The 26,258-nt window shown below is 38.9% G+C and overlaps 2 protein-coding genes and 1 long non-coding RNA gene across 5 annotated transcripts in view; 2 read left to right on the forward strand and 1 right to left on the reverse strand.

Annotated features, from left to right (window-relative positions):
- On the forward strand, positions 1 to 9,834 carry LOC111570662 (MAU2 chromatid cohesion factor homolog). Its single transcript, XM_023273553.3, has 18 exons — positions 1 to 258; positions 564 to 647; positions 1,659 to 1,754; positions 1,966 to 2,060; positions 2,700 to 2,727; positions 2,927 to 3,082; positions 3,183 to 3,329; positions 3,748 to 3,838; positions 3,968 to 4,071; positions 4,423 to 4,500; positions 5,084 to 5,149; positions 5,271 to 5,354; positions 5,881 to 5,930; positions 6,045 to 6,122; positions 6,209 to 6,320; positions 7,113 to 7,203; positions 8,237 to 8,364; positions 8,499 to 9,834. The coding sequence occupies exons 1-18, from the start codon at positions 25 to 27 to the stop codon at positions 8,571 to 8,573; spliced, it is 1,797 nt and encodes a 598-aa protein (XP_023129321.1). The 5' UTR covers positions 1 to 24; the 3' UTR covers positions 8,574 to 9,834.
- On the reverse strand, positions 9,187 to 13,037 carry LOC129350171 (uncharacterized). Its single transcript, XR_008603476.1, has 2 exons — positions 12,899 to 13,037; positions 9,187 to 11,459 (listed from the first exon to the last, which is right to left on the reverse strand). It is a non-coding gene; the product is annotated as an uncharacterized LOC129350171 (long non-coding RNA).
- gatad2ab (GATA zinc finger domain containing 2Ab) overlaps positions 13,003 to 26,258 on the forward strand; it is a 26,893-nt gene continuing 13,637 nt past the window's right edge. For all 3 annotated transcript variants that reach the window (XM_023273638.3, XM_023273646.3, XM_023273654.3), the window contains exon 1: positions 13,003 to 13,141. The gene's annotated coding sequence lies outside the window, so the exon portion shown is untranslated. The remainder of the gene's footprint in view (positions 13,142 to 26,258) is intronic.

Raw genomic sequence — 26,258 nt, forward strand, 5'->3', positions numbered from 1 at the left:
AAAAACTTGTTGTTGTCTGGGAAAATGGCGTCAAACGTAGAGGCCCCGGAGCGCTGGTACCTCGCCCTTCTCGGCTTTGCGGAGCATTTTCGAACCTCCAGTCCGCCCAAAATACGACTCTGCGTGCACTGCCTACAGGCCGTGTTTCAGTTTAAGCCCCCCCAGAGGATCGAGGCTCGGACACATCTTCAGTTGGGCTCGGTTCTCTACCACCACACCAAGAACAGCGAGCTGGCCCGCAGCCACCTGGAGAAAGCGGTGAGGGACGGTTGAAGTAGGAAAGAGCGGGGATGCTGCGGAGAAGCGGACGGGTGTAGGCCGCAAGTAGCGAAAACAGAGAACGGCGCTAGTCTTTAAATTGCTGTTCATTGTAGGAGATTAAATTAGTAAAGATGTTTAGATTCGTAATATTTCGATGCGTTATTTGCTACATATTCGTAACAAATCGAGGACTTTGGTTCTTTCTGTAGTGTTAGCCAAATAAGCTACTGTATAGGATTATTGTTGCTTCAAAATAATAGCAGCTGTGGCGCCGCCAACATTTTGTTTGGTTTGTTTTGCAGTGGTATATATCTCAACAAGTTCCTCAATTTGAAGATGTCAAGTTTGAAGCCGCCAGCATTTTGTCAGAACTCTTTTGCCAACAGGTAAGACATTTTAATTAACGTCAATGTAATTATATCGTAAGCTGTGGGGAACAAGTTTATTCTTTTTATCTCGTTTCAGTGTATTTATTGATCCTTCAGTTCATTTACTATTATCATAAAGCGAAATTCACAAGACATTGCAATACGTGTATTTCATGGTGATACGTGATGGTATTTGTTATTTACAATCAGCTATTGATCCTTTTATCTCGTTTTAGTGTATTTATTGATCCTTCAGCAGCCATATCATATCTGTAACTAAATCCTTACTCTGTAATCTTAAACATTTTAAAACTAAGCAATTTTGTGTACAGATAAGATTTATTAAAACTAATTCATGGTTTTATTGCTTGTAGAATGGAATACAATAGTGCATTCTGTACTGACTTACCAAATAAGACCATTAGAAATTTGCACTTGATTCAAAATTCTACTCACTAGAAATCTGACAAACACATAGAAGCTGGAACACGTCAGGCTCATTCTTAGATTCCGGCACTGAGTTCCAGTTATATGTGAAATTTAAATTAAGGTCTTACTTATTGTCTACAAGTCTCTGAATGGTCTGGGCCCAGCATTTATTGGAGACACATTTGTTTGAGTACAAGGGCTGTAGGTTCATAAGATCTGCAGGGACTGATTAGTCAATGGTGCGCACAATTCAGACCATAAAAGGTGAAAATGTGTTTAGTCATTGTGGTGCCCACTGCTGGAACCATCTCCAGCTGTAACTTAGATTTGCCTCAACATAAGCTATTTTTTTTTTTTCAAAAGTAAGCTATTTTTTCTACTAGTTTCTGTTTTATTTTATAGTACATGTTTGTTTTTTTTTTCTTTTTCAAATTTTTTGTCAAATAATTTTCAGTTACCCTTATTCTACTTTTCTGTACAATTTCTATTTTTTATCCTAAACACATTGTTTTGCTTTTGCATGTAAAGCGCTTTGAATAACCTCTGTGTGATTTGTGTGCCGTTTTAAAACTTAATTGCTTGCTTTTATGATATTTTCAGAATTTGGTGGACTCTGCAAAACCCCTGCTGCGCAAAGCCATCCAGATTTCACAACAAACCCCATACTGGCACTGCAGATTGTTGTTCCAGTTGGCGGTATGTATTATTGCAATAGCATGAATGTGCGTTTAGTTATTGTCACACGTAGGTCAAACAGTAGTGGAGCTGCAAAACTCTGGTAGCTGATCTAAATGTTAATTGCTCACAGTTAAACTAGATTTTGCTGCAATCTAGAGTTTGTGTCCAAACAGCAGAGGAGTCCCAAGGGATGACTGGGGATTTATTTTTATTTTTTTGTCTCTTTCAGCAACTTCATACACTGGAGAAAGACTTGGTGTCAGCATGTGACCTTCTGGGAGTTGGAGCTGAGTATGCTCGAGTTGTGGGCTCAGAATATACCAGGTAAATGTCACCCTGTGCTTTGTTTGCAAATTTCAGGCTTCAAGTGGATTGCATCAGACACCTTAAATTACATTAAACATGTCTATTAATCTAGTGTGCACAACAAATAATACATAGAGCAACTAGAAGTGTGAGTAATTTGAGTCATTACACCCTCCTCAGCTGTTTGCATGGAAAGGGTTGCAATCGTCAGATCACTCCCAAACCAGATATATGTGGACTATGAAACTCTTGACAGCAAGGCGGTTTTGTTGCTAACCTGGCATTCCCACTATCTCACTTCAGAACCAAAAGTGTTGCAGAATATTGGAAACATCACTTAAATTTATCAAACTGTGTAATCTAACTAATTTATGTTTCGCTGCTTTTCAGACTTTAATCTGAATGTGAAACTTATTAGATTGTCATACATGGTGTAGTTTGATGAATCACGTAATAGTGAAATAAAGAAAAAAACCTCAAGACGCTCCTTTTGTATAAAAAACAGTTTGTCATCTTGTATGTATGTGTCGATGGTAATACAAATGATGCATTCAGCCAGTTTTGTGGACTTTTTAACCTGGTATTGGCCTTGGCAATTTACTCTTTGCTGAAAGTTCATAGTTAAAAAGTGACTCCGTGATTTTCTTTCTTTTGTAGGGCATTGTTTCTCCTTAGTAAAGGAATGGTGAGTCTTTTGTTGTACTTTTACTTTGTTAGTGCTGTTACACAATAGTAGCATAAACACTTTCAAAGCTTAGATATATCAATAGATGACACCTTCATATACAACAGTAATTACTACGTTAGTTAGAAAAAAACAGCATAAACAGCAAAAGTATTTTTTGCTCAATTTTGATTGTTAAAAATATTCTCTAATCTTCTAGTTGCTGCTAATGGAGAGGAAACTTGGGGAGGTGCATCCTCTTCTCACACTGTGTGGAACTATAGTGGAAAACTGGCAGGGAAACCCAATCCAGAAGGAGTCTCTGAGGGTCTTCTTCCTTGTACTACAGGTCACACACTACCTGGATGCTGGGCAGGTAGGAAATCCAGTGTAGAAGAGTTACACTTAATAACATTTTTTAGGAAGCTACCAGGAGGTAAAATCGGATTGGTTCCGATGTTTGTGTGTGTCTTCAGGTGAAGAGCGTGAAGCCGTGTCTGAAGCAGCTGCAGCAGTGCATCCAAACCATCTCTACACTCCACGATGATGAGATTCTGCCCAGCAACCCAGCTGATCTCTTCCACTGGCTGCCCAAGGAGCACATGTGTGTCCTTGTATATTTGGTAATGCCGCTTTTCTTCCCCCATCACTTTAAAAGACCTTAAAAGTTGCAGTCTCCTAAAGTTAAAGCATGGCAGTCACAGGCTGCGGTCACATCACTGTCCCAGAAGCATTCATTCTGTTTAGAATGATGGCATACACTAGATTTTCTAACTTACCGCCATAGCCTTTCTTTTTGTTTATCATTGAGGTTGCATGTAAGGTGCATCTTATGTCTTTGTAATAAAAAGACAACCACAGTAGCTGCAGAGTTGCAAAGATTTAATTACAGTGGGGGCCTTAAACCGCTGCCTCTCACTGGTACAGTCATATGCTGTGTTTGGGAAATCATGCAAGTTTCTTTCTTTTTTTTTTTTTTTTTTAAATGCACTTTTCCGGAATTGTTTTAAAATTTTAATTGTTTCTTTTATCATGTTACAGGTGACAGTCATGCACTCCATGCAAGCAGGCTATCTGGAGAAAGCTCAGAAGTACACAGACAAGGCTCTTATGCAACTAGAGAAACTAAAAAGTGAGTTCAAATTTTAAATCTTAGCTGATCATGTGAACTGAGGCTATGCTTTTTAAACTGTAAAACAAATCGTTTTGTATCGCCTGTGTTGCTACATTTTTTAAAAAAAATGTATCTCTATTGTTGTAGTGTTGGACTGCAGCCCCATCCTCTCCACCTTTCAAGTCATTCTACTGGAGCACATCATCATGTGCCGACTGGTCACGGGCCACAAGGCCACTGCATTACAAGAGGTACATTGTGTCTGTTTCCATGGCCATTTATTGACTTGTATTGTGTTTAAGGATGGAGTATGCACATCTAATGCAATACACCTTTTGTGAGATTCAACAAATTTTAACAGATCCAGGGACTGTGAGAATGAGAGGGATGGTAAACCTGGACCACAAGCTATTCTTACCAAGCTAAATATCAATAGTGTTGCTCCAGATTTGCAGACTCCACCTTTATTTTGTGACATCATAAAAAAAAAAATTCAGTCAAGCCTGAAAGCTTAGTTCTGTTTCATTTCACAAAATGGAATTTGCATGCTTAAATGAGCTTGTGGAATTAAAGTCGGTTAACTCTTTGTTCTTTCTGTCCAGATCTCACAGGTGTGTCAGCTGTGCCAACAGTCCCCCAGGTTATTCACCAACCATGCTGCTCAGCTTCACACTCTATTAGTGAGTATTTCTACCAAAGCCTTTTGTAAAAATAATATAACTGCATTTGATAATGTGAAAGTGATCAGGGTTACAGCAGTATCTCAGACAAACAACACAGTTCCAAAACATGGTCTCACATGCAAATAACACTAAAAACAGAAATTGTTTTGAAATTTTGCAATCATCCCAAAGTTCTACCAGTTCTTAGTGAGAAAACTGTTACATTGACGAAATCACACTTCAATGGAGTTCCTTAAATTTTTAGGGGATAAATACAGACAGCAAGCAAATGTGAGAACAGTAAGAAAATAGTTTTAATTACATTTGTTCTGCAATGATAAACAAGCATTTATCTTGTTTGTGGATTAAAATGAATTAAGAATCAACTAAAATTCATGGAAAAGTCTTAACTAACCTTTTAAAATATGAACCTAACTAGAACTAAATAAAAAGGTAGAACACCAAAACAGACAGCTGACATAAAAGCTGTATCCATGCCAAGTACATTCTCTAAATGAGTTAATTATATCTCAGATTTATTGAGAAATTGATGTCTCTGATTATTAGCCTAATGTCTTCTCCTGTCCTTCTCTTATTCCAGGGTCTGTACTGTATCTCTGTGAACTGCATGGATAATGCAGAGGCACAGTTCACCACAGCCCTGCGGGTGAGTGCACGCTGATTTCACTTCATCTTCATACTGTTACTGTTCTCCTCTCATTTTCTTTCTGTAGCAGCTGCTGTTTCCTCTTGACTCAAACATGTTAAAATTGCTCTTTGTGTTCCAGCTCACCACACACCAGGAACTGTGGACATACATTGTAACCAACTTGGCCAGTGTCTACATAAGGGAAGGAAACCGACACCAGGAGGTTAGTTAAGTAATTATGGGACCCATTTCTAAATTACAACTAGAAATGCAGTGACCCACTTCTAAACAAAGTGTATTTATATGTTTTTTCGTGTTTGTAGTATACTTCTTTTCAGTACCTGACCAATAAATCAGCATGGCCAATGGCCTATGACAAATATTTCAGTGTGTGTCTAGAAATATAGAGAGACATAGATATAGATATATATAGATATAGACAGATACAGATATATATCAGCCAAAGACTAACAAGAAATTGTTGTAGAAATACCAGATATGATTGGTATTGTTACCTAAAAATGATGTTGCAATGACATGCCATGTCCACCAGAGAGCACTAACAAGTTCATGTTTCATATGTAAAATGCCCCACTCAGTACTAATGATAAAAATAAATGTATGCATTCCTTATCTTGGTTTTAAGAACAAAGCAAGAGTTATCATGGAAAAAGCAAGAACATTATTTAAATAAAACCATTACTAATAGGTATACATCTTAATCAACTACCGTTTTATTTCCTCTCCAGCTGTACAGTCTTCTAGAGAGAATAAACCCAGACCATAATTTCCCAGTAAGGTAAGATGGCATAAAAGTTTTACAGTTTGTTTTTGTAACACCAGACAAGATATTAAAGCAAAGCATTTTGATCCGATTATTAACTATCCAACCACTGACTTTGCTTTGGTTCAGCTCCCATTGCCTGCGCGCTGCCGCCTTCTACATCAGAGGACTCCTGTCCTTCTTTCAAGGACGCTACAATGAGGCAAAGTAAGATGAGTGTCATATTGTTTAATGCAAACACACCAACAGATCCACTCTGCACTTATACACAATTCTGTTTGTTTGTGTTGCAGACGTTTCCTAAGAGAAACCCTGAAGATGTCCAACGCTGAGGATCTGAACAGACTGACTGCCTGCTCTCTGGTTCTGCTTGGCCACATTTTCTACGTACTGGGCAACCACAGAGTAAGACTGTATATTATGCAAATAAAGTTGATGCTCACACTAAAACGGATTTGATTTTGACTTAAAACAACTGGACCATAAACAGGAAGGAAGAACAGGGTCACATCTTTTCTATCATCGAAGGCTAAATGTTTTACTTAGCCAACCTTCTTCACCTCTTTTGATGCGTGACTGGAGCCTCATTTATGAGACTGATTAAAATAGAAGTGCAATGTAGCGATGAAACATCCAGATTCATAAAACTGCCCATATAATTACTTTTTATAATCAATGAAGTTGCTCAGATTTGCATGAATACTGGCCCAATGTCCTGTCAATTAACTTTTGGTTAATGAGGAATCTGTTGGTCAGCACAGAAATGCATGTGATGCAGTTTGTTGGATGAGGCAAAGCAAAACGACGAGCAGAGATGGACTCTAAGATACATATGAATATTTTAAAGTATCGAATAAATGATTCAGTAATTTGTGGCCATCTCTGCACTAAACATGGTTGCAGGCAGGTTCCTCCCTGACTAATGATTGTAGCTACAATAATTTTAAGTTTTATGTAATTTGCTGGAAGAAATTGTTTATTTGTGTGAGTAGTTGATTTCTGTGCACAAATTAATTGAGAAGTGCTAATTCCTCTTGCACACCTGAATGATACAAACATGTAACCCTGATATATGTAGGGCTAATTGGAAAGCAGCATATTTTAACACCAATCAATTTTTCTACATGTTTATAAATGGGAAGCTGTGTTTGTGATGACCGATAACCATTCCCTGAAAACGCTCTCTGTTGTCCTTAGGAAAGCAACAACATGGTTGTACCTGCCATGCAGCTGGCCAGCAAGATCCCTGACATGTCTGTTCAGCTCTGGTCTTCAGCACTGTTGAAAGGTACATAATTATTCTTTCATCATTCCAGTAAAACATTATTTACGCTCTCTTTATTCGACTTGTTAACACTTGAATTAAAAGCTTTGCAGAAGTTCTGCTGTGAGTGAATAAAACTTGGCAATACATTTTTTATTTTAGTACAAAATTTCTTAACCCTCAAGCAGTGTCTGGCTTTCTTTTTTGTTTTTGTTTGTTGCTCCCATCACATTTTTACTCACTGTGGGCTCATTTACCACTGCAGTAAAAAAGTTCTGCATCGCTATGGAAACAACGCAACAACAGCTAGAAGTAGAGAGAAGTCGAAAGTATCTTTTGTGTAGCAAATTATAATACTTTAGATAATTAAAAAAATAAAAATAATTTCTTTGATTTATTTTACAGAATTTGATAAAAAAAAATCTGAAATGAACATGTTCAACAATTTTCCAAGTGCCCATAGGTGTTAACAATATTGGAAAAAATAGTGACTGTACACACTTTAGTTACTTTACTTAGATGTTTAATTTGTTTCTATACTTGTCTCTTATCTGCTCTGTTTAAGCATTCAACCCATTGCAGTGGAAAAGTCCCTGAATTTTTGCCACGAGTCTTAGTCGTAGCTGAGTCACTAATAGCTTCATGGTTGCACCAAGCAGTGCAGAATTTTTTGAATTTTACAGAATCTAGTTAGTGCAAACTGGATTTTTAAATCAACCATGTAGAATAAAAGGATTTTGATGAATTGTTGTTATTTTAAGCTCTGCTTTGGTTAGGTTTCTACACAGATGAGTAATTCAAGGACCATCTGGATGGATGGATGGATGGATGGATACTTTATGATCCCACAGCGGGGAAATTTTTGGTGTTATAGCAGCAAATACAAAAAACAGGAAATCCATACATTTTGGGAGTCTGTACAGTTTCTGGCTCTGACAAATGGTGTCTTTTTCCTCTTTTAAAACGTGTTTTTTTAAACCTGTAGATAGGTTTTGGTGTTCAGAGGGTTAAGATACAAGCTGTGTTTATAGGCTCTGACCATGTGTTTTGCTTGTAGATTTGAACAAGGCTCTCGGGAACACCATGGATGCTCATGAAGCAGCGCAGATGCACCAGAACTTCTCCCAGCAGCTGCTGCAGGACCACATCGCTGCCTGCAGCCTCCCTGAGCATAACCTCATCAGTGTATGTGAAGAAATTTTGCATGTCCTACTTAACCAGTTTTCACTCTAGTGTCATACTGGATTCACTTGTTTACACTGGTTTATTCTGTGTTTTTTTTAGTGCTCTGAATAGAGTGTGTCTTGTCTGTTTTTCAGTGGACGGATGGCCCTCCCCCTGTCCAGATCCAAGCCCAGAATGGCCCTACCACCAGCCTTGCAAGCCTGCTATGAGGAGCCTCCTGTCTTGCATATGGCTGTAGCTGGTAATTTATCACAAGCAGCAAACTGATGCCTAACAACCTGCTATCCAGACCACTGTAGCTTCAAAGGATCTAAACAGGTGACAGTTGGGCCTCCACTTGATTAGTTTGTCAAGATTTCTTCCTGATTGTCTGCTATTGCATTTTTAAACATTGTAAAACAATTGCAACTGCTGTTGTGCATGTGTTTCACGCTCTCTGGTGGTAAGGACACTCGTGGGGCGCAGGGGCGTGGTTGGAGGAGTGAAGGACACATGGCAATGTATAAAAGGGCTTCTTTGCCTCAGATATAAAGAAGCCTTTGCTACGTTTGCCAGGATTCTTTTCCATTTAGTGGAAAAACAAAGGGGTTAAATGGGGGGAGTGGGAGAGGGCAGTAAAGAAATGTAGAAGAAATTAATTTATTCATGTTGCTATTTTTGTAACTGTTGGTAAATATTTTACATCTTGCCTTTTTTGTATGGATGCTCTTTTTTCATGCACGGAAGTTACTGATGTGGACTCCCTGTACAATAGTTTCTGACCTGGGTTGCTAACAATAAATTCTTGGTAGATATGTTTTTTTTGCACAAAATCCATAGTAGAAAAAAAAATAGAGACTTCTTGTAATTTATTTTCACAGAATAATAATTTGAAATGTTTCATTCTACAAATTGGCAGTGTACATTGTTTTGTCATTGTGCACAATCCACTACGTGCAGAAGATGCCTCTGTTCAGCAAACTTTCAATACTTCTGGAATTTCTATCATTTGGTGGCTGTGAGGGTTGTAGCCTCCCTTTATAAACTCACATTTACCGGATATATTTTTTGAGGTTCCGTAATATATGAATTCCTGTTGATGTATTACTTTTTACAAGTCATGTTTAGACTTCTGGAGGCTTTCAATAATCTTCAGATATCGGGGGGAAAAAAAGAATTTATTTTATTTTGTTATATTTTAATTTGTCTTGATAGTTCTACTAAATGGTTTCTTCACAGTATGTTTGTATAGATTTGCCACTCGTTGAACCTTTATTGTACAGTGACATTTTATAAAGTCAATTTAGTAAAAGTGTGATATGTATTATTTTAGCTATCCTATGTAGGTATCTCTACGCTTGGTATTTAAAGCACTCTGTAAGGACACAGTTTCAGCTTGAGTACTAGCCATATTCTATCCAATGCCTATGTTTTTAATTCTTACATTGTTTTCAATAATTTTCCAATAAAAATATGATTGAAATTTTGTAATTTTGGGGTCTGTATTCATTGCAGAAATCCTGTTAGACACCCACTGTCTACATGAACAAGCCTGCAAATACTAGGAGGCCAAACTGGCTTTTCATTCTGGTAACGCCCTCTGGACATGGTGAATACAGCAAAATAACAGGGAGGAAAAAACTGAATACCAGTAGCTGTATGTCAGATAAATTATTAGCTAGTAGCTAGTAACTACAATGGTAGAAAAAGTCAGCGTGGAGCATGTTTTGCAAATAACCTTTAGGGGATGCCAGATTTTTCAATCTACTACAACTGTATAACTAATTCCATTGAAGTCTAAATGTGCACTCTTAGTTATATTTTAGGATTTTGTTGTATACTTTTTGCATTTGCTAGAAAAAAAAGAATTTCTAATGGATTTTATATTATAACCACATAAGGGCTTATAATTGATTATATACCATGTTTACAAAATAGTGATAAATCTGTCTTTTACTGATGCAAATGTTGAAATAATACATAATGCATTGAAAATTAACTACTTATATTTGCAATGAATGACTTTCTGCAATTCTTTTAAGTGAACTTGCTTCATAATAGAAGGATTTTGGATCTGGACTAAGAACTGGAAATGCAGTAGATCAGTAAAACTATTAAAATTGATTATCTAAAAAGCAGGTTGGTCCCACTGGAATATCTGCACCTATAGGAGCTGGTAACATCCATTTTGTGGCACCTGTATCTAAGCTAAATCATCTTATCTTTTCCCAAAGCACCTGAAATAAGCCTCCCACACTCCTTTCTTTATGTCATATAAGACGAGTAGTCGGCTTGCTTCATTCTCACTGGAGAAGCTTTTATTTGAACCCTTCAGAAATACCTTTAACAAGCAACTTGAGGTCTGTGTGGAGCAGTAAACTATGTCTACTCTTGTCCCTTTATGTATCCTCTGGGGTTAATACTGCGCAAATACAAGCCATGGCACTAACTTGGTGTATGGAACTGTCCGAGTGGCAACCTTTGTTCCTACATCAGTTTCTGCACCTGTTCTGTGAGTTCATGCTGAAGGTGCTTGCTCCCCTGCCTCCTTTGTTGCATGTAGCAGACCCCACGGAGCAATTGGAATCAGGAAAAACTTTTGAGCACTCCTTCAGAAGCAACAGATGGCCTGCACTATTATCTCCCTGGTTTGAACCTCTACAAGGTCTCTGTGGGTGGTAAACTGACATTCTGAGGTGATTATTATAAATTCAGCCTGAGCAGGTCTGCAACAACAAAAGGAGAGCCGCAGAAATTCCCACAACAGCAGCACAGTGTCAATAGAAGTGGCCCAGATAGTCGAGCTTTGTCACATGATGTGTTTGTGTTTCTTGGTGTACTTCTCGAGCTGGCTGAGCAGTCGTACCCTGAGGACACCGTGTACCGCAGGAACGGACAGACATTGTAAGGAAGCTGGCAGCAGATACCTGTTGTGGTCGGTACGCTGGATGCATACAGAAAGTTTGGCAGCCTTATCTCTATTGATCCTACAGTCTTCTGCGGTGTGAGGAAAGCCCTGAGGAGATGGTGGTGGGGCAGATCCACTGTGATGTTTATGTAGTCTGTGAAATGCGCATATCCGTTCAGATAGGCAAATCTTGTTTGATGGCTTCAGTCTGGGAACAAAAGTATTGTTTGGGGTCATTTCGGAGCGTGTGATACACATTAACATTTAGGAAAGAAACACAGTAGAGGAAGGCGCACATATGTTTTAAGTTCTGCAAAATACATAAAAAGTGCACTTGCAAGTCATTTAACATGCTGCAGTGCTAAATATATCAAAAATATGAGTATAATTATTTAAACAAATGCTGTAAAATCTAAAAAAAAATAGGGATTGTAATGTACAGAATCTAGGAAAACATATGTGTGAACAACCACAGTCAGTAATACAAAGTAAAGCATAAAATGTATTTTTAGTGTTGATCGATTTTTAGATGATTTTAGATTAACTGATTAGTTGTTTGGGCTGTAAAATCTCTGAAAGTGATGAATATTTTGAATCTTAAAGTCCAAGATGACATCCTAAACTCAAAGATATGCAGTTTACTGTCATGCAAGAGTAAATAAACCATAAAATATTCACATTTGAAAAGCTAGAATCACTGATTTAGACATTTTATTTCTTAAATAACATTTAAACTGATTATCCAATTATCAATAGTAGGTTTGGTAATTTAATAGCTGACAACTTATTTATTTATTGATTAACTGTTGCAGCATCAATGAATACATGACTTTTTGTTCTTTACATGTATTTATATTTGGTAAGTAGCAGTATCCCAATAAAGAGAGTAAGAGATACGTGTGTTAGAATGCCACTCTGTGTCAGGAAATAGTTGTTTACAGTTGCTATGTCATTTTTTCGTATTTGGCCTAAAATAAAGAAACAAAATTTCTGCCTCAAGCAAGCACGCAGTGTCACACAAGCATTTAAATATAGTTCCATTCACTGGCTGAGTGTCTCAGGCTGTAGCCCTAAATGTGTCATGAGTAGTCCCACATCTGTTTTTGTTATTTTTTTACGAATGTAAGAATAATAATAATAATAATAATAATAATAATAATAATAATAAAAATAATGTAGCCCTGGCTCTGTTTATCTTTCTGATCATGTTTGAAAGCTCTAGACACGAATACAACTATTCAAAAACTTTGGGATAGTATTTCACAGTTGTCAAGAAACATCTTTACATATAATTTAAACTCTGTAAATCATCACAAATAAGACACAATTTAAGAGAAACAGGTCAAGGTGCCTGCACTCACTGTGATGTTAGAAAGTGGGATGATCTTACTTTGCCTGTCTCACATTTTATATTAATTTTACATGGAAATAAGTTGAAAATTGTGTCACTATCAGGTTAAAATCTAATAAACTGATGGCCAAGGCTGAGCTACTAGTGTGTCAAAGTACCAACAACACCTCAAATGTATTGTGTATAAAAGGCTGTCAGAAATTATAGTGTTTATCTATTTATATACATTCTCATTAAAATGTATTAAATAATTACTATGTTTTTGTTTTTACTCCCCTTAATTCTACAGCACTCACCTTGACTAGTCCTAAACGCACCATTGTCCTTACATCTCATCAGTTTGGAAACTTAACATTTCCGAGGTGTGTATGAACGCAGCATGACGCCGCCTGTGGTGGCTCATTACATTATCTGGCAACCGGAGTGGCAGCGGACAGAAGAGAGGGTATCCCCGGGATTTTTACACCGAAGCCAGCTAAGTACTACCACCAAACAACTGAAAATCGCGGGGGAACTCGATAAAGCTCCTCCTAGACTCCGTAAGTTCACGGAACGCCGTTCTGCCACCGTATAATCTAATTCAGTAATTTATTTTTCAATTAAAATATGACGACGACGGAAGTTTCTCTATGGGTTTTTAGCTCAGCTAACGCAAGTTAAGCTAAGCTAGCATAGCTTGATCCGAGCTAACGTGCACGGTAACAGTTCGTGTGTCGCACAGCTACACACACACACCTACCGAGCACAGACTGCCAAGAGCAAGCCCCAAAAGTAGAGAAATATTAACTAAACTTGCCCGGAAAACTTGTATTAGGATACACCATTACTAGGATGTAATGGAAGTTAGTCATTTTATTTGCTCATAATGAAGCTACAAAACTCCGGGACGAAATGATCGTCTCCTCTGTGTAATTAACGCTCTATTATTTGTGAATAAAATTAGCGACTGTCTGCCTGTGCAGACGAGTGACCGGGGAGTTAGCATTAGCAGGCTAACTTAGCTCCGGAGTTAGCCTTGTAACACTAGCTGCTCACTGAGACGGGGTCGGTTTCATTGTCTGTCGTGTATCGCTATTTGGACGCGTACAGACATCCGAGCTAAATATCACACTCTGTATAATCATGTTTATCCGAGTAAAGGCTGCATTGTTGAACGACTTTCCTCTTATCTCTGTAGCCGGTTTTAATCACAATGGGCTGTTAGCTGAGCGATAGTTAGCCGCTGGTTTTGTAGCCGGACAGATGGACAGGTTGTTGTTGGCAAGCCAAGTTAACGTTAGCATGCGATAGCTTGTTGTTGTTGATGGGTTAGTTGAAAATAGGCAGCTTTTCTTTTGGATAAAGTTGGGTCACTGAAGTTTATGAATATCACAAGCAGCATTGCCACCTGGTTTTGCTCAGCCTGCCGTTCCTTTTAACCGTGGATGGGCATGGTTATGGCTTTATGAGCCACTGATCTCAGAACTTTGTCAGATTAGCTCAACCGTGCAAAGCCTTTTTATGGAGGCGTAATGGTGGACGGTTGTGCCTCCGTCGGGGTGTGTGTCTGTGTGTCCACGACAGCTTAGTAGCTATCACCCACGCCAGACTATAGACGACTAAGCGCCTACTTTGTGTATGTACCAGAATAGTAATATTTCTGTAACTCAGATTCACCACTTAGTGTATGAAATGAGATGTCTAAAGAGAAGATCTACAGCTAGTATACCATTAATTTTCTATGGAATTCAGGCGTTTTAAAGGCATTCCTGTAATTTTATTCATTTGATGCATCTCTTAATTATCAAACCTTGTAGTGTCTCAGTTTGTTTTTTTTTACACAGTCATCTTATCTGTGAACCGTGGCTTATGTGATTTGAGTGGACAAGTCAGTTTTGCATTCACCTGACTTTGAGGTGTGTCTCATAAGCGGGGTGACGATGTTTATATCGCTGCCTCTTCTGAGCAAATGCCCTCCTTTAAAAGCAAGCAGACAGTTGGCACCCTTGGCCAGTGATGGGGGACACGTGTCACTTTGCATTTTATGATGGGCCTTGGATTTGCCTGAGGAGGGGTGCCTCTTATGAAAACCTTCCTGGGAGTGATGTAACTAGACAGGCATGACTGGAGATCCTCTCTTATTCTGCTGCATCAGGATTCAAACCTTTTAAAGATACATCTGTATTTTCCACCACCCATTATTTTTGGTATTTTTTGTGCTTGCTTTTGTCATTCTCAAAGCTCAAGGGTACCTTGCTCATCATGGCCGTTGTTGAGTTTATTGTGGTTATATTAGCCTTGGAATTTGCAGACCCTTATGTGTGGAATTTAATCTTACTGTAAACTTCTTTTTTTATCAGTTTTTGTTGAGTTATGACTTGTGCAGTTCTGTCCTAATGCTGAGCAGCTGCTAAGAAAGTGAAGCATCAGCTCACGTTTATGCATTCAGTCCATAGTTATGTTCTTTTTTTTAATGTATCTAAACTGAAATGCTACATTTACTTCTGCAATTTTTGCTTTGTTGTTACTTTTTATAGTGTCTTTATGATTGTCATAGGGATATTGAATCACACCTGTTTCACAGAACCTTGACCAAACAGTGACTCGTGATATACAAAACGTATTTTGGCTTTTTCCCTTTTGCCATACAATGTCCCTCTTATTAGTCTTTGTTTCTTACCTGTTGTAATGACTATCCACAATTTGTAGACCTCACACTGGTGATATTTCTGTAGGGTTGTATGGCATAACGTCTATTACTTCCATCCACGTAAGTCTGGCTGAGGTGTTATAGCAGCAGTAGTGTGGTGTGGATACAGTTTAACACAGCTGTCAGAGTCGAAGGCTGAGACCAGTCACTGTGAGAAGGTTAACAGGAAATGCTGGTGAAACTATGAAGTCTGACAAAAATGAGCCTGCTTGCTGGTGTCGGTGTGGATGAGCAATGAGGGCTGCGAGGGCTTGTACTAGATTGGAGGATTATCCCACAGTGATGTCACCAGGAAAAGATTGAGTGTAGGATTCTTAGCCTCATTTACTCAGTGGTAATCACTTCTTGTTTCTCAAATGAGATGCAAAAATGAATAATGTTCCCACAAGTGTAAATTAATCTCTTTTTCTGTAGTAATGGTTCCCTGTGTAATCTTGCAAATTTCTGGCTGTTGAGTCACATATCGTATTTAATACAATAAGCCTATTACTGCATGCTAAATGTTGCATTGCTAAGTTTTCCTAGAGGATTGTCTGTAATGGGATTTTTAGGGTTACACTGGTTGAAATGTTGTTGTCAGCTGAAAAGATTTGCATATTTCTATGATCTGAATGTGTTTATGCCCTTTTGAGAAGTTGACGTTCTGGCAGTTTACCTAGTTGTTTCAGATGCCAGAGGACAGGAGTAGACATATCGACCAGAGGTTCCCACCCAAAGGCCTTAGGCAATTCTTGGAGCTCGAGAAGAGAAATCCTACAATGTTTGACTGTCTGAACTATTACTTGTTTACCCAGTTGGACTTCATCAAGTCTTTCCAATGTGACTGACCTGTTTTAAACATTTGAAGGTACAGTGTCGGGAGTGATGACTTTGACATTGTATTTGCTAAAGCTAACCGCCTCGAATTTTAGTTTGACTGCCAAGAAACATACCAAAATACTGCCTCCTGGTTCAGACTGGACATGCAACTCGTATTGCTTTGGCCATTGCTTTTTTTAATGAAGAGGTTAAGAAAGTCGCATATTAGTTTTTGTTAAGTGAAATTGAATACTGTAGGAAAGAAAGCTGCAATTGGTGGCAAGTGATAGTTTTTTTTTTTGTCATGCAGTACGAAAACAAAAACCCCTCCTAGAGAAGAGAAAATCCAACTAGTCTTTACCTCTATTTGTGTGTGTGTCTGTCTGTTCTTTGCTTTTCTTGACAACCATCCATCTGGTGTATTTCATGCTTGGCGAGTATATGTCTGGAGACTCAAGGAAGTGCAGTGTCAAGTATGAAGTAGTTTGGATGGGCAGTTCTTGAGAAACATTCAACAACATTTGGTGACTAGGTTAAGGCAGCTCATCAGCCTCATTGATTACGACAACAGTATGTCGCAAAGATGACCCAGTCAAATGCATGGGATTCCCCTGGAGAATTTGCTTCTGGTAAAAATCCTCGCCCACGATCATCTCAAGTGTGGGAGGATTTTTAGCAGAGACCAACATTGTGGTGCTCTGTAAGTACTGCAAATTGAAAATGGCTTATCACACCAGTACAACTGTTAGGCATGAGCATTTAAAGCATCTCAAAGCACATCGTCTAGACTGCAGCAACAAATACCATCGTCCCGTTGTTGCAGTCTCTGAATTATTTCAGTTATTTTCAATGTCCCATACTGATACAGAAGTACATTTCCCAGTGGTTGTTTTAAGTATACATTACTCCAGTGATGAAATTCATTCATGACATAAGAATTTTAGGTTTTCAGCAATGTACTCGAGTAGAAATACTTCTGTATGATTAGCTTAGCAATGACTAAATCAGTCTGTGTGTTACAGCAATTCTCTCTGAGCAGTGCTATTATTTTTTAACTTAAGGCATCAACTAGTTTGAGTTTAATGTAAAAGTTTTGCTAACTGTACACAGTTGGTTTTGAGTGTAAAGAAATTTTGTATTGTCGGTGATGCTGACAAAGCTTTAAGCAGCAGCACTGGAGGCTGAGCATGAATGGATACTGGAGTAGTGACAAAGAAAGAAATAGGACAATGAGACAAAGTAAAGTGGGATTTTCTCAACATTCATTTCACAATACTTAATTAAAGTAAATAATGAACCAGACAAAAACAAAAAACTCAGAAGGCACAAGTAACACCAAGCCAGCTGCCACAGGTATTTAGGTGTTGTGGGTTTAAAAATGCATTCTTATCCTCATTTGACAAACATCCATCAAATGTGTGGGCGCTAGTATTGAATGGGTGTCCAGTTCTGCTTCTTTTCAATGTGTAGCTATACGGCACAGTCATATTTACTCAAAAAAATGTTTATACCATATGCGTTTATTGGGATTTTTCCAAAATCCAGATGCTGGCTAAAGAGCTGCCTACCTGTCTGACTGGTGACTTCTACAACTAAAGATCTTTAACTCTTGGATGGGCCCCTAGTTAGCTTGATTTCTGTGGACAAGCAAATTCTCAGCTCCATAACCAACAATGACACTAAAACACTTGGATTATCTTAATGGCAATCATGTTTCTGTTTAGTTATGCTTGCATTTTTGCTTACAAGTGACAACTCGCATGACTTGTGTTGCCTGGAATGGCATCTTATCTGATGTATGCAAGACTAATAGTGCATTTACACATTGCTAAAGTTGTTGTTTTTTTTCAGTCTGCTTGTAACAATTGCTTCCAGTGTGTGGCCTGTGCTGACATGGCAACTCTTGAACTCTCAGTGCAGCAAATAGGCAGGATACATGTGGCATCAAGGCATGTGTCCAAAGGGGGACTACTTGTCCTGGCTGTGTCCCTGCCACATGGCTGATTTGTGCAGGTTGTGTATAAATGTGCAGTATTTTATCAGTGCACTCTTATTCCTGCTGGAAAAGTTGGCAAAACAACTTTAACTACACTGACTTTGGAAGCTGGAGTCCACTAGTTATTTTACCAATTCATCGTAAAGAGAGTTGTCATATTTTCCAGTAGAAAGTGAAAAGTAGTAGACAGAGAACATGTTTGTAGGCTGAAAAAGAACAGAATGAAGAATCAGGGGAAATGTATGGTGTCACACCAGATGAAAAATGGTAAAAATAGTTCTCACATGGCCAGTCTTTGTGTCAGAGTGCTGTGAGGTGTTCCACACATTCTTCTGCAACATCACATTACATAAAATGACCTGATTGTCATTGCTGAAGCTCACTGTCATCCCCACTGCTCCATATCTGTTGGAGGAGTCCATTTTCAGGCAGATATCCTTTTTCTTAGGAAGAAAAATTACTTGGATAAAATGTATTTTCTGGTCTACCTTAATGATTCCAGAGTTGAATTTTCGTTTTCAAATTTTGGACACACAGGAGACTCCTCATATTTTGTGGATATGATGATACAATACTATTGTCTTTTGTTTACACCACATACCTGACACACATAATTATTGTTTTTTACTGCCTTCAGAGTAGATAAAATGACCTGAAACTATGGGGTTTAAAGTGTGACTCTACCCAAAATCTGTGTTTTGGCTGCCACTCAATTGAGGACTTATGTTTACATTTTTTTTCTCCTTTTGCTTGAAGCCTTCATTTGTTAAAATGAATTCCAAAGGTAATGATGGCAGAAAAATACAAGAAATTGAAAGGAACATTTCAAGCCACTTCTGCCACACAGTCCACTTCTCCATTGTTAATGTGCTCCACAACTTTGAGGAGGACATACAGTAGCAGTACTTTTAAATGGTAATACATGTTTGGAACGTATTGAGCCATGGATGCACAAGTCATCGAGTGCAAGTTTCTCTAGTAGTAAAACTAGTAAACACTGTAAGTGATAGAATTCATTCTTCACTAAGGCTGGAAAAACAAACAAGGGTCTTATGCATACGCACAGCTAGTATTAGATGGCTACTGATAACATTTGGTAACTGTAAAGTGATGAAACATACCATCAAGTCTTATTTTGTGCTAAGGCCCCTCTAAAAGTGCCTTACCCACAGCTGATAAGCTACAAGACGAAGCGGAGAAGGCAGGGGAAGCAGTGGGGACAGGTGAAAGAGAAACTGCTGCAAATAAAAAGAAATGTGTATTTTGACATGAGTGGTGATACTGTAAAGAGAACAATGAGATGACTGTGTCAATTGTGCAGAATGAGGTGTTGCCACTTCCTGCAACAAAATTTTTGCAACAGAAACTAAGAACAAACTTAAAGAAAGAAAATGGTTCATTATCCCACAAGCTTTAGGTGTCAAGAGAAGGCTAGTGTGTTGAGTGAAAAAGCCGAGTTCCGTGCCAAATTCAATACGGCACATCGCATTGCTAAAGAGGAGAGAACTTTTACCTTATTCAGCTCTGAAGTTCTTCTCCAGAAGCAAACCAGGATACCGATTTTCCTTGAAGTTAACTCGGGAGTATGTTTTCTTTCTGTCCTTGACCATTTGTCTGCAAGTTCTAAGTTTATTTATACAGCATGTCAGCAGTTTCACAGTGCTTTCGGTGCCAGATATAATAGGAAAAATTTGAAAAATGCTAATACTTCACAGATATACAATTAGAAATAGATAAAATGAAATCAATGATTGTACATTTTAAGAAAATTTAACAATAGAAATGAATTTTCATAGGCAGCTTTAAAGAAGATACTGGATTTCTATGTCTGAGATTCTTTACTCTGTAACAATGTGATCTGAGTTTTGCTCTAAAACCCTGCGCTAGTTCACCCACTTCCACTGACCATTACCACCCACTTTTGCACACATCTTCCACTCCTGCATGCACACAAACTATTTTGGTTATTCGTGCCTGCACAATATAGTGACTTTCCAGTCTGTGTCTTCTCCCATCCCACTAGGAAAAGGCTTTGCTTTGCTGCGTAATATTAGCAAAGTGATGCATGCAGTTATAATGTCGTGAAATTACAGTTACAGTTACATTCACACCAATCAGTCATTCATGTGCACATTTCACACATTTCTCAATGGTGTCTTGTTTAATATGTACGGGAAAAGGTGCTTTATCTTTAAGGTACACTTGTTTGTGACTGGGGAGAGTGAAGCAGATATGCTACCTCAAAACCAGAAGTGTCCCATAAGTGCGTGTTGTTTATCAATACTTTGCACATTTGTCACAGCGAAGTCCCGTTCCTTTCCATCTTGGTCAGTAGCAACTGAGATATTTGTCCAAATATCAGGCTTCTCTGTCTTTGCTTTTCATTGTAAAAACCTGCTTTAATCTTCTTTTCACTTTCATTTGTTGACTCTATTCTTCTGGTTAGCACTAAATCCCAGGATCCGCAGTTTATTTTTTGACTGCCCAATCCCACTTGAAGCACAGATTTGCCCCTGCCCCATACAAGACTTGCACTGGGTCCTTTAAGACCTGCGGGATCTTCAAAGATAATACTTTGGTGTAGTGTTGCGTAAAACAACAGATTTTGTTTATGTGCGGAAAAATGAAAACCGATATAAAGGATAATGATACAGAGCTTTAAATTCAGCGTGAATCTGCATCACTCCAAGTTGTTTGGACTTTTGGACATGACTTCAAGTTTTACCATTTAGAAAACAAACTGCAGCAAGCCATGATAAAAACTTGAGATTGCGCAGCCACATCTAGAGGCATCCAAGCCTCCTCTTCCATTTTGTATGTGATTATATTTTTTCCACCTGTACACAAGGCTGGTAATTGATTAAGTACGCAAGAATCTGGCCGAATATTTGGACTCAACTTGCTTTTGACAGAGTACTCAGAAGTGATGAGGTTCAGCACTGAGTCATAACATCACTGTTGGGTGTGGTTAAAAAATGAAATGGGCAAGACTTTAGGCCAAACCCAGTGATGATGTAGGATACAGCTATTAAAAAGTAAGTTCTTTTCTCCTCCTCTGCCCTGGTCACTTCCTGCTACCATCCATTTCTGAGAACTGTAATCTGATAGCAGTCTGCGTGTGTCCTGGCCCTCCAGTCTGAATGTGGGTATGTGCTTCTGGTTTTACAGGGATTATGAAGTAACCATTTGGAAGCAATTTGGCTGAAATTGGAGATTATCCCTGTCTAGGATTTTTTGAAAACATTTAGCTGTTCCTTTTTATTATATCTTGTAAACATTTGTGGTCAAAAATGTATCCAGTGACTTGTGATCACAGGTTCAGGAAGATTATTAAAGGTTGACTTTAGGTGTTTGTGTTTTAGAACTTCATTATCTAGATGCTTCTTATGCTATTTGATGGTCAGCAGATTATGTTTTGTTAATGGCGTAAAACAATCACTCAGAATACTAGAGGAGACTTTTATGTACTGAACATCAGTGCACCAAAATCCAGATGAGATGTAAGCTGTGAGAATACATGCAATTTCTTTGCTAGTTGTATGTGCTGAGGATACATTCACAAGTACGAGTACGTCTGTGTGAAACAACCTTAGTCATAAGTTTTATATGGCTATATGTGCCAGCATTCTTGCGTGATCATGTACAAAAGTCTGATTTCCGCTTCCTGGACTTGCAGCTATTGTCGTCGTCACGTTGCTGAGGGAGAATCCAGGTGGAGACATGCGCATGCATATGTACACTGTGTGTGGCTACGGCTCTCATACACACACACACACACACACACACACACACACACACACACACACACACACACACACACACACACACACACACACACACACACACACACACACACACACACAGAGGCAGTCTGGCAGATTCAGGGTTAAAGGCTTCCATTTTGTTAGGTAACACCCTAATGGTCTGATCTGTCAGTGGCGTTAAAATGGCAGGGGCTTAACCCTTGGCGTTCGGGACACAACCAGCAGGGGCACACACACACACACACACACACACACACACACACACACACACACACACACACACACACACTTCTGGGCTGGCCGAGCCTAGAACAGAACAACTGAGGAGGGAGTGTGTGCAATGAGGTAGGGAGGGGTAGAGGGAAGGACATAGAGTGAGCAAGTGAGAGAGAGAAGACAAGGAAGAGTATTTTTCACTTGGGTACAGTTAGATTATGGCTCAGCAAACCACATGCGCTCATCTCAGCTGGGTCCCTGCCCCCACTTCTAGCCTGGTGCACAGATTAGCATAGGTAGTCTGGTCTTTTCTTTTATTGTTTAGATGATATCCCAAAGGAAAAAAAACACTATGCTCTTTGATAACTTGAAAATAATTTTGTCATTGAAGCAACACATAAGTTTGATGTGATATAAAGGCACCTGCAGGGGTAATGTTTATGGTGTTGAGTCGTAAGGAATTGTCTTGAATTCAAGATCATCATAAGATCATCACCTGGTCGTATCTGCCAGTAAGATAACTGGCAGTTTGAATGATCAAATCAATATTACAAGGGTCAGAACCCCTTAGCTACACAAGAAAAAAGAGTTGTCGCTCCATTTTCTTTTATTGGGCAATAATAATCCATACTTGTATTGCTTTTATTGGACAGAATAATTGTTGTTTCCCATTGTATTGAACCCTAAGGACACAGTTGAAAAGCCTCAGTATTTTAAAATGGCTGTTAATGTGTTGGCTGGCTGGGTCCAGTCCCAGTGGGAAGATCATTACAGTGTTGGAGATGAGAGGCGAGCACGCTACCTGAGGGGATGTGCCTTTGCCATTGATCTGGTCTCTGTGAAATGCTGGACACAATAGAAGACAGAGTGAGAACAAAACCTGTAGTGTCACTCCAGGTCACAAGATTTCCATTTGCTTTCAAGTGGTTGCATCTTATCCTGCCGCACTATACACATAGATGGGAGATTTAATGTCCGTCTATTCAGCCCCTACACAGAATGGTAAATTTATTATATATATCATATATGTATTGATTTGAGCCAGCTCGGTACAAACCTTTTCATACACAGTTATGTTTTATATCAGTTTGAATGGGTAGTAGAGATATCTCGTGGCACCCACAGCCCAGAACTCTGTCGTCCTTTGTGTTTTTTTTCTGCCAAAGATCTGCTCTGCCCTCAGGTCTTATTATTCACAGGGAAATGAGAGAGACGTGCATCTACTCCTCTCTGGAGAGCAACCGGCACAGATAACTAATCACTGGCTGGTCCTCTTCTACCCTCTTTCTCATCATCTCGTCTTTGCCGTTGCTTTTGTTGGTAGTCCATTTGTATGTTAAAGAGACGAATCTTCATGAGGTTGTTGCACTGGCATATAAATAGGGATGGGTATCACATTATATTTAGTGATGCTAGTGTATACCAGCATTCTTTATTGCAATCAAAACTTATCTTTACTCTTTACTATTCAATATTCTTCCTAAATTTAATGGGATTGAAATGCATAATGAAGCGCACCAGTGCTCAGTGTGCTCTTTACCCATTTATTTTAGGAAAATTGCAAAGTAGATTGTGTCTTCCTGTTAATTATTGTTCATTAGGAGGGAGAAAGAATGAAAATTTAATTTATGGATGATTTATTTAGTATGTGAGACCTACAGTACCTGTGACTGGCTGTCTATCTTACTTGTGGGTGATACAGGAAGAACAACCTCCAAGAGAAGCTTGTCTCTTTGGAGCAATGAGTTAGATGATGTGCAGAGTAGACATTTTAGACACTCAAGATCAGGTAACCTATTAGATTTAAGTAAGCATTTCAAATATTTCAGAGCACACAGTTGCTGAATGTTGACAGCAGGAACACGCTGGGACAGAAATCTGTGCCTAAATTAATGTCAGCATTTGTACTTGAGCTAGTTCTGTAACTTTGTTAAATTATTGGTTTCATCTTATATGATACAGCATTCAAACCGCTGACAGTTGAGATGAGTGACATTGATCATCTCATTACATGGAAATGTTCTGCTGGGAAACGGCTGGTCCTGGCATTCTTGTGGATGTTATTTGGACACGTACCACCAACCTAAACCACTGATGGCAACGCTTCATCTTGTGGTCTGAGTGTGGTCTTCTTTGGTAATTTTTCTGTGTAGATTTTCAGTCATCCAGATCATGGTAATCCTGGGAGTTTCAGTAAAAAGTCAGCTGGACTTCTTTTTTAGCACTGTGAAGAAGTTTCATGTCTCACCCAAGAGGCTCCTTCAGTTCTTGGTAGCAAAGTCTAAATTTCAATATCAGTGGGCTTTTTAAAATTTCCAGAATCTGAATTCAACCTCAAGAGGCCTGGGGATTATGTGTGTAGTGTACATCAAAGAAGTGTAATGTGCCAAGGTTGGCAAACTTGATAGTCTGAAATGGATGGTGCAGTCGAGTTCTGATCAAGGATTGTGTATAGTAGTAAGCAGACCTCTACCTTAATCAGAAGTGCTCTATTCCTGGTTGCTAAGTCCCAAGCAACGAGGTTTGGGGTACCAGCTCCCTCCAGGCATCTCTCTACGGACTTGCTGATGGACAAGTCGGACCTGTTTGTGAGATTGTAGTGTCAATCTCAGTTCATTTTAAATACTAGATAGATGGAGCTGGGGGAGCTCACACGGGTGCTCTAGTTGATTGAATTAGGATCTTTTGGTTGGTTGGTTTCGATTGATTGCCTGGCAATAGTATAGAAATTGTTGATGCCATACATAGAGATCCAGCAATCTGATGTGACTTCTAAATTTGACTTGCTCAACCTGGACAGAGAAAGAGTAGCTTTGTCTCCATCATAACGTGTTGTCATTGAGGATTATTGGACTTATCATTTACCTGCTCATCTTTGTGTCTTTTCCTGAGACTGAATCCTTACTGCAGTGGTTCGGTCTCAATTCCAGCCCAAACCCCCTATCTTCCCCTGCTTTTGGCCCTTCCTCAGCCGTCCCTATTAAATAAAAACTAAAAGGCCTAAAAATGATCTTCTTGGTTGGCTATTCTATAAAATAAATACACCAGAGTTCTCTGCAGTTGTAATTTTGTATCTGTCGTGTCTGTTTTTGGGAGTTTGTTTTGTCCAAATCAACCAGTGGGTCATGATGTCTCACTGGAGGTTTAGTGAGATCAAATGTGATGCAACAATGAGAACTAGTACACACATCCCTCTCAGCCAGTCTCAAGTGCATACATAACGCATCACAACATATGCATGGACAACAATGCCCCCCTCTCACCTCCAGTTGCTTAGCAGCAGTGCATCCAGTACATTAAACATTGGATTCATGATGCCATATATCTCTTCTGGGACAAAGGTATCCACGTGTCTCTAGACCTGAAACTAGCAGCCAGAGCTGTCCTAGTGATGTGGGGATCTGACTGCACTGTCCCAAAGGGTTATAGTCATTTTCTACCTGACACGGTTCACCACTGTTACAGCAAGAGCAATGTGCAGCCACCATTTCTGCAGTCTTACTGACTGCTTAATGTATGACTTCTGAACCACTGTGTGTGGTATATGGGCATGCACACATACACACTCGCACACAAGCTGTCATCTCTGGCAGATAAATAGCCTTTGTGTCCAGGGATGGTACAGCAGGGCACATCTGTCCTTGCAGTGTATCAGAGCAGGGTGCGTTTTAGGTTCTATACCCTCGAATGCAGGCAGACCTGAATGTTAAGCTGTGTTGTAGTTACTTCATTCTGATTGTGTTTGGTTTTCTTATTACTAACACTTAAGTTCGACATCTTGCCAAGTGTCTGGGATGCCAATGTCATACACTCACTTAAAGTTAAATTTGAGCTGCACTAACAGAAGTAAATTGTTAGAACAAACTGCAGTCTTTCTGCACACAGTGTTTTGTTGAAATTGCTGAAAAGCAGTTTCATTTTCCGTCCTTACATTGCAGTTCTTTCAGTGCCTTGTTTTGACATACTCATAGTAGGCGGGTTTGTATACATAAGATTCAAATGGTGAGCTATGATCTTTAAATCTTAAATGCCTTAATGGATGGCAGACAAAAAAAAATTCAAGATGTTTATCATTGCTCGACATTAACTTTGGACAAGTAAACTTGGTTTTCTCTTGTTCGGCCATAAAAGTCACTTGTTCAGGTAAAAATGAAATATAGCCTTGTAATTTAGGTTGTTTTCGCTGATTGTTA

Source organism: Amphiprion ocellaris, chromosome 2 (assembly GCF_022539595.1).
Source record: "Amphiprion ocellaris isolate individual 3 ecotype Okinawa chromosome 2, ASM2253959v1, whole genome shotgun sequence".
NCBI lineage: Eukaryota > Metazoa > Chordata > Actinopteri > Pomacentridae > Amphiprion > Amphiprion ocellaris.